Genomic DNA, 16,341 nt, shown 5'->3' on the forward strand with positions numbered 1-16,341 from the left:
TTAAAACTATTAAATAACAGATATGGAATCATGTAGTAACCAAAAAAAGAGTAAAACAAATCAAAATATATATATTTTTTGTGTTTCTTCAAAGTAGCCACCCTTTGCCTTGATGACAGCTTTGCACACTCTTGGTATTCTCTCAACCAGCTTCACCTGGAATGCTTTTCCAACAGTCTTGAAGTAGTTCCCATATATCCTGAGTACTTGTTGGCTGCTTTTCCTTCACTCTGCGGTCCAACTCATCCCAAACCATCTCAATTGGGTTGAGGTCGGGGGATTGTGGAGGCCAGGTCATCTGATGCATCACTCCATCACTATCCTTCTTAGTCAAATATCCCTTACACAGCCTGGAGGAGTGTTGTCCTGTTGAAAAACAAATGATTGTCCCACTAAGCGCAAACCAGATGGATGGCGTATCGCTGCAGAATGCTGTGGTAGCCATGCTGGTTAAGTGTGCCTTGAATTCTAAATAAATGACCAACAGTGTCACAATCAAAGCACCCCCATACCATCACACCTCCTCCTCCATGATTCATGGTGGGAAACACACATGCGGGAGATAATCCGTTCACCTACTTTGTGTCTCACAAAGACACGGCGGTTGGAACCAAAAATCTCAAATTTGGACTCATCAGACCAAAGGACAGATTTCCACCGGTCTAATGTCCATTGCTCGTGTTTCTTGGCCCAAGCAAGTCTCTTCTTCTTATTGCTATTCTTTAGTAGTGGTTTCTTTGCAGCAAGTCGACCATGAAGGCCTGATTCACGCAGTCTCCTCTCAACAGTTGATGTTGAGATGTTGAGATGTGTCTTACTTGAACTCTGTGAAGCATTTATTTTGGCTACAGTTTCTGAGGCTTGTAACTCTCATGAACTTATCCTCTGCAGCATAGGTAACTCTGTGTCTTCCTTTCCTGTGGCGGTCCTCATGAGAGCCAGTTTTATCATAACAATTGACGGTTTTTGCGACTGCAATTGAAGAAACTTTCAACATTCTTGGAAATTTCCGTATTGACTGACCTTCATGTCTTGAAGAAATGATGGACTGTCATTTCTCTTTGCTTATTTGAGCTGTTCTTGCCATAATATGGACTTGGTCTTTTACCAAATAGGGCTATCTTCTGTATACCACCCCTACCTTGTCACAACACAACTGATTGGCTCAAATGCATTAAGGAAAGAAATTCCACAAATTAACTTTTAAAAAGGAACACCTGTTAATTGAAATGCATTCCAGGTGACTACCTCATGAAGCTGGTTGAGAGAATGCCAGGAGTGTGCAAAGCTGTCATAAAGGCCAAGGGTGGCTACTTTGAAGAATCTCAAATATAAAATACATTTTGATTAGGTTAACACTTTTTTGGTTACTACATTATTCAATATGTGTTATTTCATAGTTTTGATGTCTTCACTATCATTCTACAATGTAGAAAATAGTAAAAATAAAGAAAAACCCTTGAATGAGAAGGTGTGTCCAAACATTTGAGTGGTACTGTATATACGGTTGAAGTCGGAAGTTTACATACACTTAGGTTGGAGTCATTAAAACTCATTTTTCAACCACTCCATATATTTCTTCTTAACAAACAATTCCAGTGGGTCAGAAGTTTACATACACTAAGTTGACTGTGCCTTTAAACAGCTAGGAAAATTCTAGAAAATTATGTCATGGCTTTAGAAGCTTCTGATAGACTAATTGACATCATTTGAGTCAATTGGAGGTGTACCTGTGGATGTATTTCAAGGCCGACCTTGAACTCAGTGCCTCTTTGCTTGACATCATGAGAAAATCAGAAGAAATAAGCTAAAAAAAAAGGTAGCCCTCCACAAGTCTGGTTCATCCTTGGGGGAGGCTTGCAAGCCGAAGAACACCATCCCAACCGTTAAGCATGGGGGTGGCAGCATCATGTTGTGGGGGTGCTTTGTTGCAGGAGGAACTGGTGCACTTCACAAAATAGATGGCAACATGAGGACATCAGTCAGGAAGTTAAAGCTTGGTCGCAAATGGGTCTTCCAAATGGACAATGACCCCAAGCATACTTCCAAAGTTGTGTCAAAATGCCTTAAGGACAACAAAGTCAAGGTATTGGAGTGGCCATCACAAAGCCCTGACCTCAATCCTTATGAAATTTGTGGGCAGACCTGAAAAAGCATGCGCAAGGAGGCCTACAAACCTGACTCAGTTACACCAGCTCTGTCAGGAGGAATGGGCCAAAATTCACCCAACTAATTGTTGAAGGCTACCCGAAACGTTTGACCCAAGTTAAACAATTTAAAGGCAATGCTACCAAATACTAATTGAGTGTATGTAAACTTCTGACCCACTGGGAATGTGCTGAAAGAAATAAAGGCTGAAATAAATAATTATACTATATATATATATATTGAACAGGATTATCTATTTTGGATGCAATTTTAAAGGAATTGATGTCACACATGCTCTGATTTAAAGCAACAATTTTCAAGTGATAGGCTGTTTTACAATAAAAGAAGATGGTAACCCCTGAAAGCCAGAAGGAGATGTGTAAATTAGACGGGCATTCTGTCCTTACAGTATATTACTGTAGAATAGGCTATGCTGCAGCAAATGTAGGTCAATCTGTCACAATAAAAAAGTTACCATGATGACATGATAGGTCTGCATTGTTAACTGCATTCCATACCGAGACAGGCTGTCTGTCCCCACCATGAGCGTTGATGATTGATCATGCAGAGAGCAGAGAGAAGGCTGTAGAGAAGGCATATTTAGACATCGCATAGAATTGAACATTTCCATTTCACGTCATGTTGTTGATATAAATAATTTATTATAATTTACTGTTTTTTCACAGTTATTTATCCTGGGGAAAGTAAGTGGTTTTCGACGGTAGATCTCGGCAAATCTCGGTAACCGAGTTGCCGCTATTCACCCACAGACTGGAACTCAGTAGGCCCAAACAGGTAGAAGAGAGAGAACAGAAGAGAGAATTAAAAACCAAAACATTAAAGGGATAAATTGGCTAATCTCTTGAGTTCCCTGAGCTCTCCCTCTCGCCTGTGTGTGTGTGCTCCCCCAGTCCCCTGTCTGCCTGACAGAGGGAATACTTCCAGCGCTGAATCTGCCCCATGGACTAGACTCTAGAACGCCAAACTTACAAACACGCTCTCAGTTTAGAAATGAACTGACTCCACTCATGTCCTCTATCAACCATTGTATCTGATGTAAATGGATCTTTGTCAGGTTCAATATCGAAATATGACATAACGAGGGTTACTTACTTTCGTGGTGGTCTGTCTCCATAAGGCCCACTTCTACTTCTTTCAGGGATGTAGTGGTAGATAACTGGTGGGTAAACACAGTGCCTAAAAATAGGTGTAAACCCTAATTCAATACATTTCTTTTATTGGGTGCAATTGTGGTCAAATCATATGGTTCACTGCAGAAGCAGGACTCTGGAAAAGTTGGGAGATGACCATGTACTCAGCATTTGAAAGGTGCACTGAGTTTACCTGAGTTTACCCTCCAGTTCAACACGGATTCCACTCCATATCAGGTTGCTTTGGGAGACTTCAGTTCGCCAACAGAAACTGACCCCCATGTGTTTCTCTCATTAGTAAACAACCCCTTATTAATCTCCGAATAAACAATGAGCTACTTAAAGTAAGGACTGAATTGACGTCACTGTGCGTCTGATCTAGAGAGTATTAGATCTAGATCGATACAATACATAGCATTTGACCCAGACAACAGGCATAAGGAGTCCTGTGTTGCTGTCTCTAAGGACTAGCTAGGTCAGTAGCTGCTGGCCCGGTCTGGCTGGAGAGATATGATGCATCCCCTTTACTATGACATAATCAGTTAGACTATGTCCTTATACCAAAGACTATTAACAGGAGGGAGTTTTGACATAAATGGGCTAGAATTTGCATGTGGTGGATAAAGTCGTGAGAGGGATACATGAATGAATTCTGTGTCACAATCACATCATCTGTATGTCTTGTATGTAAAATGTGATGCCTTATACTGTAACTGTATGTATTAAGTGTCATGCCCATGGCCTATGTCCTATATTTTTGTATTAAATGGACATAAATGGGTTGGAATTTGCATGCTGTGAATAGTGCACAGGTAGCCCAATGGGATCCAATTGTTATGAATGCCATTATCATAGCATTAGTTTTCTCGACATACTTTCTTACGTACTACTGTATATGCATTAAGTTTCATAGTGAGTAACAAGTCTGTCTCTTTGAAGCGCAATTGTGTAATGTGAAATTCTGTTAGTTCTCTTGCCTGTGAACCCAAGTGGAGAGTACATGTAATAATATCGCCCTCTGGTTAAAAATGAGAATACAAAGAATACAATTTCTATTACACAATTTGAACAATTATAAGCTCTTGTCTTTCACTGAATACAGTGGCTATCTGATGATGCAGTCAAATATGAAGACCATAGAAACAAAGACAGATATAAGATTTGTAACAATACAATTTATTTATAAAAAAAATTGCCTCAAAATAAAATACAGCAGATAAACAAAATATAGAAATATAAATACTTTCATAGCAGGTATATATATTTTCCACAGGTTCTTTCCAAGGCATTGAAGCTTTGCAGTATTAAGTAATATATTGAGGTGTCCACCCAAAACATAGGGAGCAATTTTGCATATTTCATGTTATTCTAATTAAGCAATATAGCAATCAAGTAAGTATGATGAAGAAAATGTCAAGATTATATTTCTTGCTTTTTATATGCCCTTATTTATTGGCTTGATCCTTTGAAATAATACATGTAATAAGTAAGCTACTTCCTTGACACCAGTCTCATGCTCTTGCTAAAACTCTTGAAGCTACTAAAGGTTTGGATTTAGGCAACTTAAAATTACGTCACAACAACGTTGAATAAATGTCTAGTGGGGATTCTTGTCTGTGTTTTACTGGGTTGTGTTCATTAGGCACCAAACGGAAGAAGAAGAAGAAACAACACAGAGGGACTAACTGGACTTGTCCAATAAGAAACACTCAATATCATTTTCTGATGCAAAACATTTCAAAAGTTTTGTTCCCTAATGAACAGGACCCTGATTTATCTTCTCTCATTCTTTCTCTTCCTGTTCTTCCTGGTTTGAGGTCAGCCGGCCTACGGAAAATGCTCAGTAGTCGTCCCCGCGGCTCACCACTTCCTTACAGGTGGGCCTGAGTAGGATGGTGTGTTCGTACTGAGCGGTGTAGGAGCCCTTGGTGTCGCAGAGCGGTGGGTACGGGTCTATGATGCCCAGGTCACACAGGTTCTTCAGGGCCATCAAGTACTTGCTCTCTCCCTGCCGGTCCAACCAGCGGCGGCAGAACGCCAATGTCCCGAAGTTCTCATTGATCACATTTAGCAGATGCTTGGCCCTGGGAAGTCTTGACGCAGAACAGGGAGAGAGGAGAGGGAACACACAGGAAAGGCCTGACAGTAACCCTTCAGCAGCGCTTGAAGTGGAATGAAAAAGGTGCCAGTACTCATTTTAATTTGGTACCGGTGTTCATACTTTAGAGTGAATATTCCGGTACTCAAGCAGTAGAAAATGTGAGGCGTGCACCAATGCCCTTCAATGATAAGTATGGTTTTTGAAATAACAGGTCAGTCCAGTCCTAACACCCCTGACTACATCGGCCACGTTGTATGCGTGAGTGTTGCAAACATAAATGTGCACATACATGTTAGTCAATCATTTCATCTACACTACTCGCACATGTTAATGAGCTTATGCTATGACAAACGCTAAAACAGAACTTGGTTCTATTTGAGACCACCCTCAGCGGGGATGATACAAACCGGAAACATCTGGCTTTTAGGGATACAGTATCTTCAACCTAGCTTTCTTTTTCCCTGAAAACTGGATGTGGGGACCCCGTTCAGGCGTTCCTTTTATGCCTGCTACGTTAGGTTAATTTGAGACGCTAGACGCTCTGCAAGTCCTGCCTCTCCCATCTTCCTTATTGGTTTCCACGAAGATACAACCTCACTTGTTTGCTTGAAAGACGAACGAGGAGATATTAATCAAAGATGAATCAAAAACTAACTAGGTTTCCTTTTTTTATTGATGGAATAATCTTTGGGAATAGAGAAACACACGATTTTTGTATGATCCGGGTCAAAATTCTACAAAGAACCAGATAAAAAGGGGAACATGTGCATGATCAGGTAAAATATCAACCCAATGTTCATCTGCCAGGACAAACTGCTAGCAACAGCTATCTACCTAAATATCCATGAATGTTTCATGTGTGTTTCAACCTGTCCCCAAATGAATACAGTTGATTCACAGTTGGTTTTGGTATTTTAACCTGAGTGTCAAGATCATGTCTGGTGAGATAAACAAAATCAACACACGCTCAGGGCCGGTGTAGTCATAGTGTAAGAATAATTCACAAATCTTTATCGCATAATGAGTAGTTATCTGGGAAGCGAGATAATTTGTAAAGCTGTCATTCTGCACAGTGTCAATGCCCTTGAGTGCCATGAGTGTCTCTGATGTCTTTAACAGAGTCAATACCAAATTAAATCCACAGAGTATACAAAACATTAGGAATACCTTCTTAATATTGAGTTGCACCCCCTTTTTGCCCTCAAAACAGCCTCAATTCATCGGGGCATGGACTCTACAAGGTGTTGAAAGCTTTCCACAGAGATGCTGGCCCATGTTGACTCCAATGCTTTCTACATTTGTGTCAAGTTGACTGGATGTCCTTTGGGTGGTGGACCATTCTTGATACACATGGGAAACTGTTGAGCGTGAAAAACCCAGCAGCGTTGAAGTTCTTAACACTCAAACTGGTGCGCCTGGCACCTACTACCATAACCCGTTCAAAGGCACATAAATGTTTTGTCTTGCCCATTCACCCTCTGAATGGCCAGGATACACAATCCATGTCTCAGGGATTGTGCATTCCTGTCTCCTCCCCTTCATCTACACTGATTGAAGTGGATTTAACAGGTGACATCAATAAGGGATCATAGCTTTCACCTGGTCAGTCTATGCCATGGAAAGAGCAGGTGTTCCTAATGTTTTGTACACTCAGTGTAGCGTTCTTAGCATTGATGTCCCGTATCATCAATCAGCATTAAAATCAGGTGAGGCTCTCACTCAGCGAGCACCGACCGAACCGTGCGACCAACCTTATTGGCACGTGTCCAACACTGAAGTTCTTCATGTAATGCGAGCACTCCATGTCATCGTGGACCGCTCCCCGCCCTGTGCTGCCAAATGTCTCGATTGCGTACACCTCACCTTCCTGTGGAGAATAAGGGTAGAAGAGGACACAGTAAACTCAGCAGATCCCAGAAACAACTGATTGACCGTAATCCATCTGCAATTTACATGAGGCCAAAGTTCTTCAAACTGAAAGCCGCTACTGGCAATTGGGAACAGCCACAAGGAAACAGGGAGCGGTGTCATTGACAACCTTCTGCTAACGAATGTAGATATTTAGAGATACAAGAATCAACATCATAGATGAGCTAACATTTTTGTCAATGTCATTGCAGTTACTCCATCGTCTCTTATAGTGTTCTCACACACACAATCTGGGTGTGATCTATTGAAGAGGTCTTTATCACACACACACCACTCCCTCCTTCCCCGCTCACACACACAGAGCTCATCAGCTCTCTATCAGGCCGTTGTGGTTGTTCAAGGCCCTGTGGTATTAGCTGATAACATTGCGACACCCTCCCTCCCTCTCTGTCTGCTCAGATAATCACTCAAAATGAGAGCAGCCCCGTGGCACGCCCCGCTGACACCAATACACTCCACATAGAGAGAGAGACAAGCACACACCACCATGAAAGCAAGCACACCACACACACACACACACACACACACACCCTCACACAAAGAGGGTAATGGCCCTAACGCACCAACACTCACTAAAAATATAACCCTCAAACATGCCACATCAGCAACTCATTGCCTCTCTCCCTGGCTTCGTTGGAAACATCAGCAAAACGCACCACTCAGCAGCTTGCCAATTAAAAAGGTTCAATTCTGTCCAAACTGAGTTGAGCATTGCAGCTGTCCGGGCGGGGGGGGCGGGGTCCACTAGCCTAGATTTGTGAACCTAGGCTAGTGAACCTCAACCACACCCAACATTTCCATCCTCAACCTACTCAGATCCAGTAGCCTCGTCACAGATCTGTTTGTGCTGTCCTGCCAACAAAGACCACAGGAATACTAGACAGCACAAACAGATCTGGGACCAAGGTACCTTTCCTGGGGCAGGTATCTACGCAGGTATCTAGGCGATATCTTCTCCTTTAGTGAGGTAAATGGTCATTCATTGACTTTGAGTGGTGAAAACGTAATGTGCTTCGAGATGCAATAAGGAGTTTCAACAAGTGGCGCTACTCACTACTTGATGCTTATGGCTGGTAATGTGATTAAAGGTGTAATTAAAGCCCCGAAGAGGGTGCCTAAGGAGGTGTTGGAGTGTGTGCGTGTGTGTGTGTGTGTGTGTGTGTGTGTGTGTGTGTGTGTGTGTGTGTGTGTGTGTGTGTGTGTGTGTGTGTGTGTGTGTGTGTGTGTGTGTGTGTGTGTGTGTGTGTGTGTGTGTGTGTGTGAGAGAGAGAGAGAGAGAGATGTGAATCCGAGCTCATCTCGACACTGTGTTATAACTCTACATAGTCTAGAGATGTTCTTTCAATAACACTTAATCAAGGGTTTTAATTATATGCTACGTTTTTAAAAGATAGACATTCTGAACTGATCAAACTTGCAATAGAGGAGATGTGTACCTTGAGTTTGTTGTTGCAAACATGGCAGGGGAAAAAAGAAAAATAAGTTGTTTTACTAAATTGTACCCGAAGTAACATCTCAAAAAACCTTCTGTTCAAATGATTAAGAGGCGAGTTCAACTGCTTTCACATCCAGTCCCTATTACATTTGGTGGCAGCAGTGGAATTTGAACCCACGCCTCTGAAAAGACTGGAGCCTGTTTGATTAAATTGTACTGAAGTATCTGAAAAACCTTCAGTACAAATGAGCATAAGAGGATGAAGGTTACCTCCATCCTGGTAGCTTCTCCTCCCTTGACGATGGGAACAGTCTTGCCTGCGTGTATCCTGTACTGTCCGATGGAGTGGCCATTGAGGTTCCTGATTGGCTTTACTACATAGGAAGAAAAAAAAATTATATATATATATATATATATATATATTTTTAAAGCAATAATTTATATGTATTAATATATCTGCAGTATATCTATAGTTGTAATATTTATATATCTTTATATATAAATATATCTGCAATATATCTGTCATTGTAATTTCCCAAAATCAAACCAGCAAACATAAAGAGGCAAACCGTTTCCTATATAAACAAACCAACAAACAGAGAGACAGACAAACAGAAGGAGCCTGATACCTTGGTATGTTTTCCCATCTATCTCCACCTCATAAGACTCCATGACCTCCTGGATGGTTTCACCCACGTCACACAGACGCACATCTATCCCTGCACACTGGGAAAATGCTTTCAACTTAGACAAGCTCTCTCCACAGGGATCACAAACGGACAAGAGTGGACACGTACACAAGCATTCATCAACCATCTCTACAGAGCTCATTATCAGACGAGTGATGAGTGAGAGTTACATCACATATCCTTTTATGTTAGCTAGTATCCAAGATATGGACATTTAGAAGAAGCTTTTATCCATGCGGCTTACAGACATGTCGACATTAACAGTGACAGATACAGTATATTCAGTATTTGTGGCCCATGTGGGAATCAAACCCACATAGTGTTGCCAGCATCATGCTCTAACCGGCTGAGCCATTGGAACCAAAGTCATGGATAAATGGGTTGAGTTACCTTGATGCCTGTGTTGGTAGCATCTCTCACAGCCTCCAGTAGTCTGTCATACTTTGGGTTGAAGGTCACGGTGAAGGCACAGTCAATGATTCGACCTAAAACACCAACAACATGAACATAAGGACATGAGGAGGTAACGCTTTTTCTGACGGCTTGTTTCAGCTGGTATTGTGATATTCAAATAGTGTAATTACTAGCTAATTATCATGCAACCACAGTACCATTTGACCGTTTTATATTTAAACAAGTGTATCAGGTAAGGCAAGACAGTAAAAGAGGGATCCTCAATCCTGCTTTTGGAGAGACTGCTGTACTCCAGGTTTTTGTACCAGCTCAGCAGTGGAACGAACACCCGATTCAGCTAATCAAGGTGTTGAAGATCAGTTGATAAGTTGAATCAGATGTGATGGGATTCAATTGCTGGAACAAAAACCTGCAGTATTGCGGATTGACTATTATTGCTTCAAAATGCAAGTGCAACCAGATACAGACATTAGGCCGGGTATCTGTAAAGCACTTTGTGACAACTGCTGACAACTGCATTTTTACCTCGACTAACCGGTACCCCCTGTATATAGCCTTGCTTGTTATTTTACTGCTGCAGTTTAATTATTTGTTACTTTCATTTTCTATTTTCAACTTTTTACTAATCCATTTTTTACTTAACACTTTTTTTTCTTTTTTTTCTCAGCATGCTTGGTTAAGGGCTCATAAGTAAGCATTTCACTGAAAGGTCTACACCTGTTGTATTTGGCGCATGTGACAAATAACATTTGATTTGAGACAAGCTTTCTAAAAACATTTTATTGAGAGATTGATAGAACTCAGTGCCAGTGCTGACCATGTAAGTGTGTGACAAAGTGTATTTATATAAATAAATGTGATTGATTGATTGATTGATTGAAGTAACACAAAACAACACCACAGACTGAACAGAAACTGAGTGTCAGTGTGTTGACTGACCGTTGATGTGCGTGCCAAAGTCTATCTTGCAGACGTCGTCATACTGCAGTACTGTGGGGTCTCCAGCGTTGGGTGTGTAGTGGGCAGCAACGTGGTTGATGGAGCAGCCAGTGGGGAATGCCAGGCCAGCCTTCAGACCATTCTCCTTGATTAGCCTCCTACTACAGCCCTCCAACCGCTCACTGTTGACACAAGAGGTCAGGTTTAATATTCAGGATATGTTCACTTCAGCAACATACAAGTAACTGCCACAACAAAGGAAACACCAACATAAAGTGTTGGGCCACCACGAGCCAGAACAACTTCGATGCACTTTGCCATATATTCTACAAGTGTCGACACCACTGTTCCATGAGCAATTCCATCATTTGGTGTTTTGTTGATGGTGGTGGAAAACTGTCTCAGGCGCCGCTCCAGAATCTCTCATGAGTGTTCAATTGGGTTACGATCTGGTGACTGAGACGGCCATGGCATATGGTTTACATAGTATTCATGCTCATCAAACCATACAGTGACCACTAGTGTCCTGTGGATGGGGGAATTGTTATCCTATGGGGGCATACAACAATATGACTGTGAACAACAGCCAAGTACAGTACAGTAATATAACATGACAGTTTGTAAAGTACCAAGGCCTATATGATTTGTGAATGAACCTCACCAGATGTCGATCATGGTCATCCCAGGTTTGATCCAGGTGTTGACGTAGTTTCGGACCTGTCTGTGGGCCTCGGCAGCCTGACGGAAGTCATTCCACATCTCCTCGTTAGCCTTGTCTAGGACCCTCTTCTCCTCATGGGTGGTCCTCCACGCTGCACTGCGCCTGATGGTGAGGAACACACTCCATGTGCGTTTTCGTATGTGTGTGTGTGTGTGTGTGTGTGTGTGTGTGTGTGCGCACACGCCGGTGTCACATGGAGTCACATGGAGACATACACACACAGACATGTATGAACAGTCACAAATGCGCGCGCGCACACACACACACACATACTGTACACACACCCCACAGACAGCACATTCTTTATCGTCTCATTATGCAAATGTTTTCTAATGGGATTATGATGTGAAACAACACGTTCAGGAAATGATGCAGCATACACTGCAGTTTATAAGGCAGGTATAGATTAACATACCGGTAGAGTGTGTACATTTTAATGCAGTGTATGCAGCTATAGATGAGTTTGTGTCTAATTCATTATTATATTTAACCTTGATCTAACCAATAAAGTGAATAAAGACAGAAATGTTATGTTATGTTGGGTGACTGAGGCACATCCAATATTTTTATTAGGTTTCAGAGTATTAAGTATGATGGACTGTAAACCACAGAGGCTTCGATAAGATCTATGGCCACCACACTGCATAAAGCCAATGCACTTGGTAGAGGTGACATACCCGTCTTTAGATGGGGGATATTCACACTCCTCTCCTTTTGGGAAGTCTCCACTGGGATACAGCTCACAAATAGGGATAGAGGGAGGGTCAGTCTGTCCCTTCACTGTGGCCCAGATAGGAGAGGGGAGGAGAGGAAGGAGGGAGGGGAGGACGAGAAGAGAGGAGGACAGGGGAAGAGAAGTAGAGAGAGGTTAGCCTCTGCAGATGTCCAACCCATTGTTGCCATTAGCAACACATGGTAACATATAGTCACAGCACATGCTACAGCAGAGTTCCCCAATAAGCGGCCCGCCGGTGATTTTATTTCCCCCCCAAGTTTTCTGAGCAAAAGAGAAAAAAAATTGACATAAAAGACTGTAAAATCCCCAAAAAAGGAGCTCAAAGTGATTTTAATTTAGGGAATCTGTTCCCCAATATTTCAACGCATAAATAGAGAGGCATACAGTTAAGGTCGGAAGTTTACATACACCTTAGCCAAATACATTTAAACTTAGTTTTTCACAATTCCTGACATTTAATCCTAGTAACAATTCCCTGTCTTAGGTCAGTTAGGATCACCACTTTATTTTAAGAATGTGAGATGTCAGAATAATAGTAGAGAGAATGATTTATTTCAGCTTTTATCACATTCCCAGTGGGTCAGAAGTTTACATACACTCAATTAGTATTTGCTTCACGGTTGGGATGGTATTCATCGGCTTGCAAGCCTCCCCCTTTTTCCTCCAAACATAACGATGGTAATTATGGCCAAACAGTTCTATTTTTGTTTCATCAGACCAGAGGACATTTCTCCAAAAAGTACAATCTTTTTCCCCATGTGCAGTTGCAAACTGTAGTCTGGCTTTTTGATGGCGGGTTTGGAACAGTGGCTTCTTCCTTGCTGAGCGGCCTTTCAGGTTATGTCGATATAGGACTCGTTTTACTGTGGATATAGATACTTTTGTACCCGTTTCCTCCAGCATCTTCACAAGGTCCTTTGCTGTGTTCTGAGATTGATTTGCACTTTTCGCACCAAAGTACGTTCATCTCTAGGAGCCAGAACGAGTCTCCTTCCTGAGCGGTATGACGGCTGCGTGGTCCCATGGCGTTTTTACTTGCGTACTATTGTATATACAGATGAACGTGGTTCCTTCAGGCATTTGGAAATTGCTCCCAAGGATGAACCAGACTTGTGGAGGTCTACAATTTTTTTTCTGAGGTCTTGGCTGATTTCTTTTGATTTTCCCATGATGTCAAGCAAAGAGGCACTGAGTTTGAAGGTCGGCCTTGAAATACATCCACAGGTAGACCTCCAATTGACTCAAATTATGTCAATTAGCCTATCAGAAGCTTCTAAAGCCATGACATCATTTTCTGGAATTTTCCAAGCTGTTTAAAGGCACAGTCAACTTAGTGTGTGTAAACTTCTGACCCACTGGAATTGTGATACAGTGAATTATAAGTTAAATAATCTATCTGTAAACAATTGTTGGAAAAATTACTTGTGTCATGCACAAAGTAGACATCCTAACCAACTTGCCAAAACTATAGTTTGTTAACTTGAAATTTGTGGAGTGGTTGAAAAACTAGTTTTAATGACTCCAACCTAAGTGTATGTAAACTTCCGACTTCAACTGTATCTGATCATATCCCAATGTAATGCAGGACTGAAATGATTCTGTTTATGTCAAATATTATGTCTGTTTGGGATTCTTGAGGTCAATTTGCAATGTACAAATTATTTATAACTATGTTCCGGCCCCCAGACCATCAGCTGAAGGAAAAATCGTCCGAAGGCTGAATGTAATTAGGGATCCCTGTGTTACAGGGAGGATGACAATATATGCTTACAATGTATAATGTTATGTGTATAACATTACAGGTGTACAAACAGTGTTCTAGAGGCAATCTCTTCTCAAGAAACAAACCTCCTCAGGTCAAAAAATGCCAATAAGTTTTTTTTATGCCATCTGTGAGCCATCAAAGGTTGTCCTGTACCCACTGATGTAACAGAAGGAACTCAAACCATGCAGTGGAGGAAAAAATGGCAACATCACCTCCTTTCTTTTTCTTTTTCTTTTTTTTCTTTTTCCCTGCTGAGTTCTCAACATCTTCCCCATCTGTTGAAAACACATTTGTTTATTCCCTTAACAAACACGACGTGGCGTGTTCAGTCACAATTCACAGGGCCTGCAGTTAACTGTTTACACTTAAGAAGTTACGTTCATGCACCACCACCGAAGATGACAACTCATGTCACGTCAAATTCTGAGTTTGTTCGATTAAAGGAGCAAATCGGGACATCAAGATCCGTGTGAGAATGATCATGACAATGATGATAATGAAGTGAAAGAGGACTTGAGAAGTGGTTCGGTCACGATACCCAGTGCAGTTCTTGCAGTTAATGTAGTCCGTTAATGCACCACACAAAATGACACCAAGCCCATGTCACATGTTGAGTTTGAGTATGAGAATGATGATAGTGAATGATGATGATGATAATGAAGCCAAAGAGTCGTACCATCCGCTCCATCGTCCTCTTTCTCTTTGTCCTCCAGCAGAGCTTGCTGCCCCAACTGTTTCGTCACATCACCAACACCTCCGGTATCTCCATCCCCCTCAGCCTCATTTGTCCCTGCTGCAAAGTCATACACACATACACACATGTGCGCGCACACACACACACACACACTCAGTGAGTAAATTGTTCATAGTTCTGAGTCATTTTGAGAAAGTGCATCTACTGTGATCAGAACTTGGCAGGAGCCATGCATAATTTCAATCTATACCTTAGGAATCAATATCCCAAGGGCATATGTAGGTACCTTGCAGGATTATGCCATGCCATTTAGCCCTTCTGAAACGGGATTACTCTAGTCTGTAGAGAAATAGTTAAACGTGCTCCAGAAAATAAGATCAAGTTCACATGTGTTTTTACAAGATAAGATAGCCTTTGATTGTCACATAGTTTTGTCAGCAATTAATGTAATGCTAAAGCATGCTTTATTTTTATCCCTAGTGGAGCTCTTTTATAAGGCAAGGCAAGTGCTGAAAAGTACTGGAATATCACGGTCATGCACAGACAATTGATATGGTATCTGCCTATTCCTGTTGAAAGCAACATCCTTCAATATTCGAATTTGACAGCATTCCATCAAACCAATAGAAGAAGAGACATGTCAAGCCTCGAGAGAGGCATTGCCCAGTTTCCAGATGTGCATCTGCCAGTTAGCCCTCATAACGGGACAGGGACCCGGTTTTCACTTACAGGTACGGGACAAATGTGACTTTACTGCTTTTTTACGCTATGGCACAAATGTGAGCCCTCAATAATTGGCTATTTTCAAAACGGCATTTATCCACAATGTCATGCGTCTTTACCTGGAGCAGCAGTCTTATTCTTTTTCTTTTTTCTTCTCTTTTTCTTCCCCGATTCCGAGGGCTCCTCGTCCTCTTTCTCTTCGTTCTCGCCGGCGTCCCCATTGAGAACTTCGGGCGCCTCCAATTCAGACTGCATTGTCTCAAGCTCCGCCATGATCAGCGGCAGGAATGAAGTGACGCATGAACTGCTGGGAGCCTCCAGTGGACAGATTCTGAAACAGTCATCAGCTGCAGCCTGTAGCTGGCTGTGCTCGAGGGAGAGCCTGCCTGCCCCGGCAGAGGCAGCTGAGCCATTAACGAGCTATTAGGCACTTTGTGCAACTTTTTGACCTCAAGAGAAAACTAAACCCGTCCTATCTTAATGACGAGATAGGAGTGTAGGCTAGTGCATAAATGCTGTTTGGAGAGCCTGAGTTTGCGATTCTATACTAACTCTGCTGATGTTTGTGTTCCCAACATAGACCCATTTCAAGATATAGTATGAAATGAAATATGATGCGCTATCAAAGTCAAATAGATTATCAAATGTACATACACATTATCACTATGACACTTGTCGTGCAAATGTGTAATAAATACATCTTAAAGAGAGCCCTTGATCTAAACTGTATTAAAATGACATATAAAATGACAAAGTCTATAAAATGTTATCACTCACTAGCCTACAGCTGGCATGAGACACTTCTGATGTCCTCGATGAATGGCCCATAAGGGATGCAGGCCAGAATCAAATCACCACTTTTTTTCTTGAACAGTTATCATCCAAATATGTGCTAG

The 16,341-nt window shown here is 41.8% G+C and overlaps 1 protein-coding gene across 2 annotated transcripts; it reads right to left on the reverse strand.

Annotated features, from left to right (window-relative positions):
- Nucleotides 1-4,454: 4,454 nt before the first annotated feature.
- LOC115152398 (methionine aminopeptidase 2) lies at nt 4,455-16,136 on the reverse strand. 2 transcript variants are annotated; one of them, XM_029697237.1, is made up of 11 exons: nt 15,565-16,136; nt 14,705-14,821; nt 14,241-14,303; nt 12,205-12,307; nt 11,468-11,629; nt 10,807-10,988; nt 9,844-9,938; nt 9,394-9,490; nt 9,035-9,138; nt 7,152-7,267; nt 4,455-5,392 (listed from the first exon to the last, which is right to left on the reverse strand). In XM_029697237.1, the coding sequence occupies exons 1-11, from the start codon at nt 15,716-15,718 to the stop codon at nt 5,140-5,142; spliced, it is 1,446 nt and encodes a 481-aa protein (XP_029553097.1). In that variant the 5' UTR covers nt 15,719-16,136; the 3' UTR covers nt 4,455-5,139. The 2 variants fall into 2 exon arrangements, with proteins under 2 accessions (XP_029553097.1, XP_029553098.1); XM_029697238.1 differs by lacking the exon at nt 14,241-14,303 and having other exon boundaries at nt 15,565-16,135.
- Between the last annotated feature and the right edge of the window lie 205 nt (nt 16,137-16,341).

Source organism: Salmo trutta, chromosome 17 (genome assembly GCF_901001165.1).
Source record: "Salmo trutta chromosome 17, fSalTru1.1, whole genome shotgun sequence".
In the NCBI taxonomy this organism is placed as follows: domain Eukaryota; kingdom Metazoa; phylum Chordata; class Actinopteri; order Salmoniformes; family Salmonidae; genus Salmo; species Salmo trutta.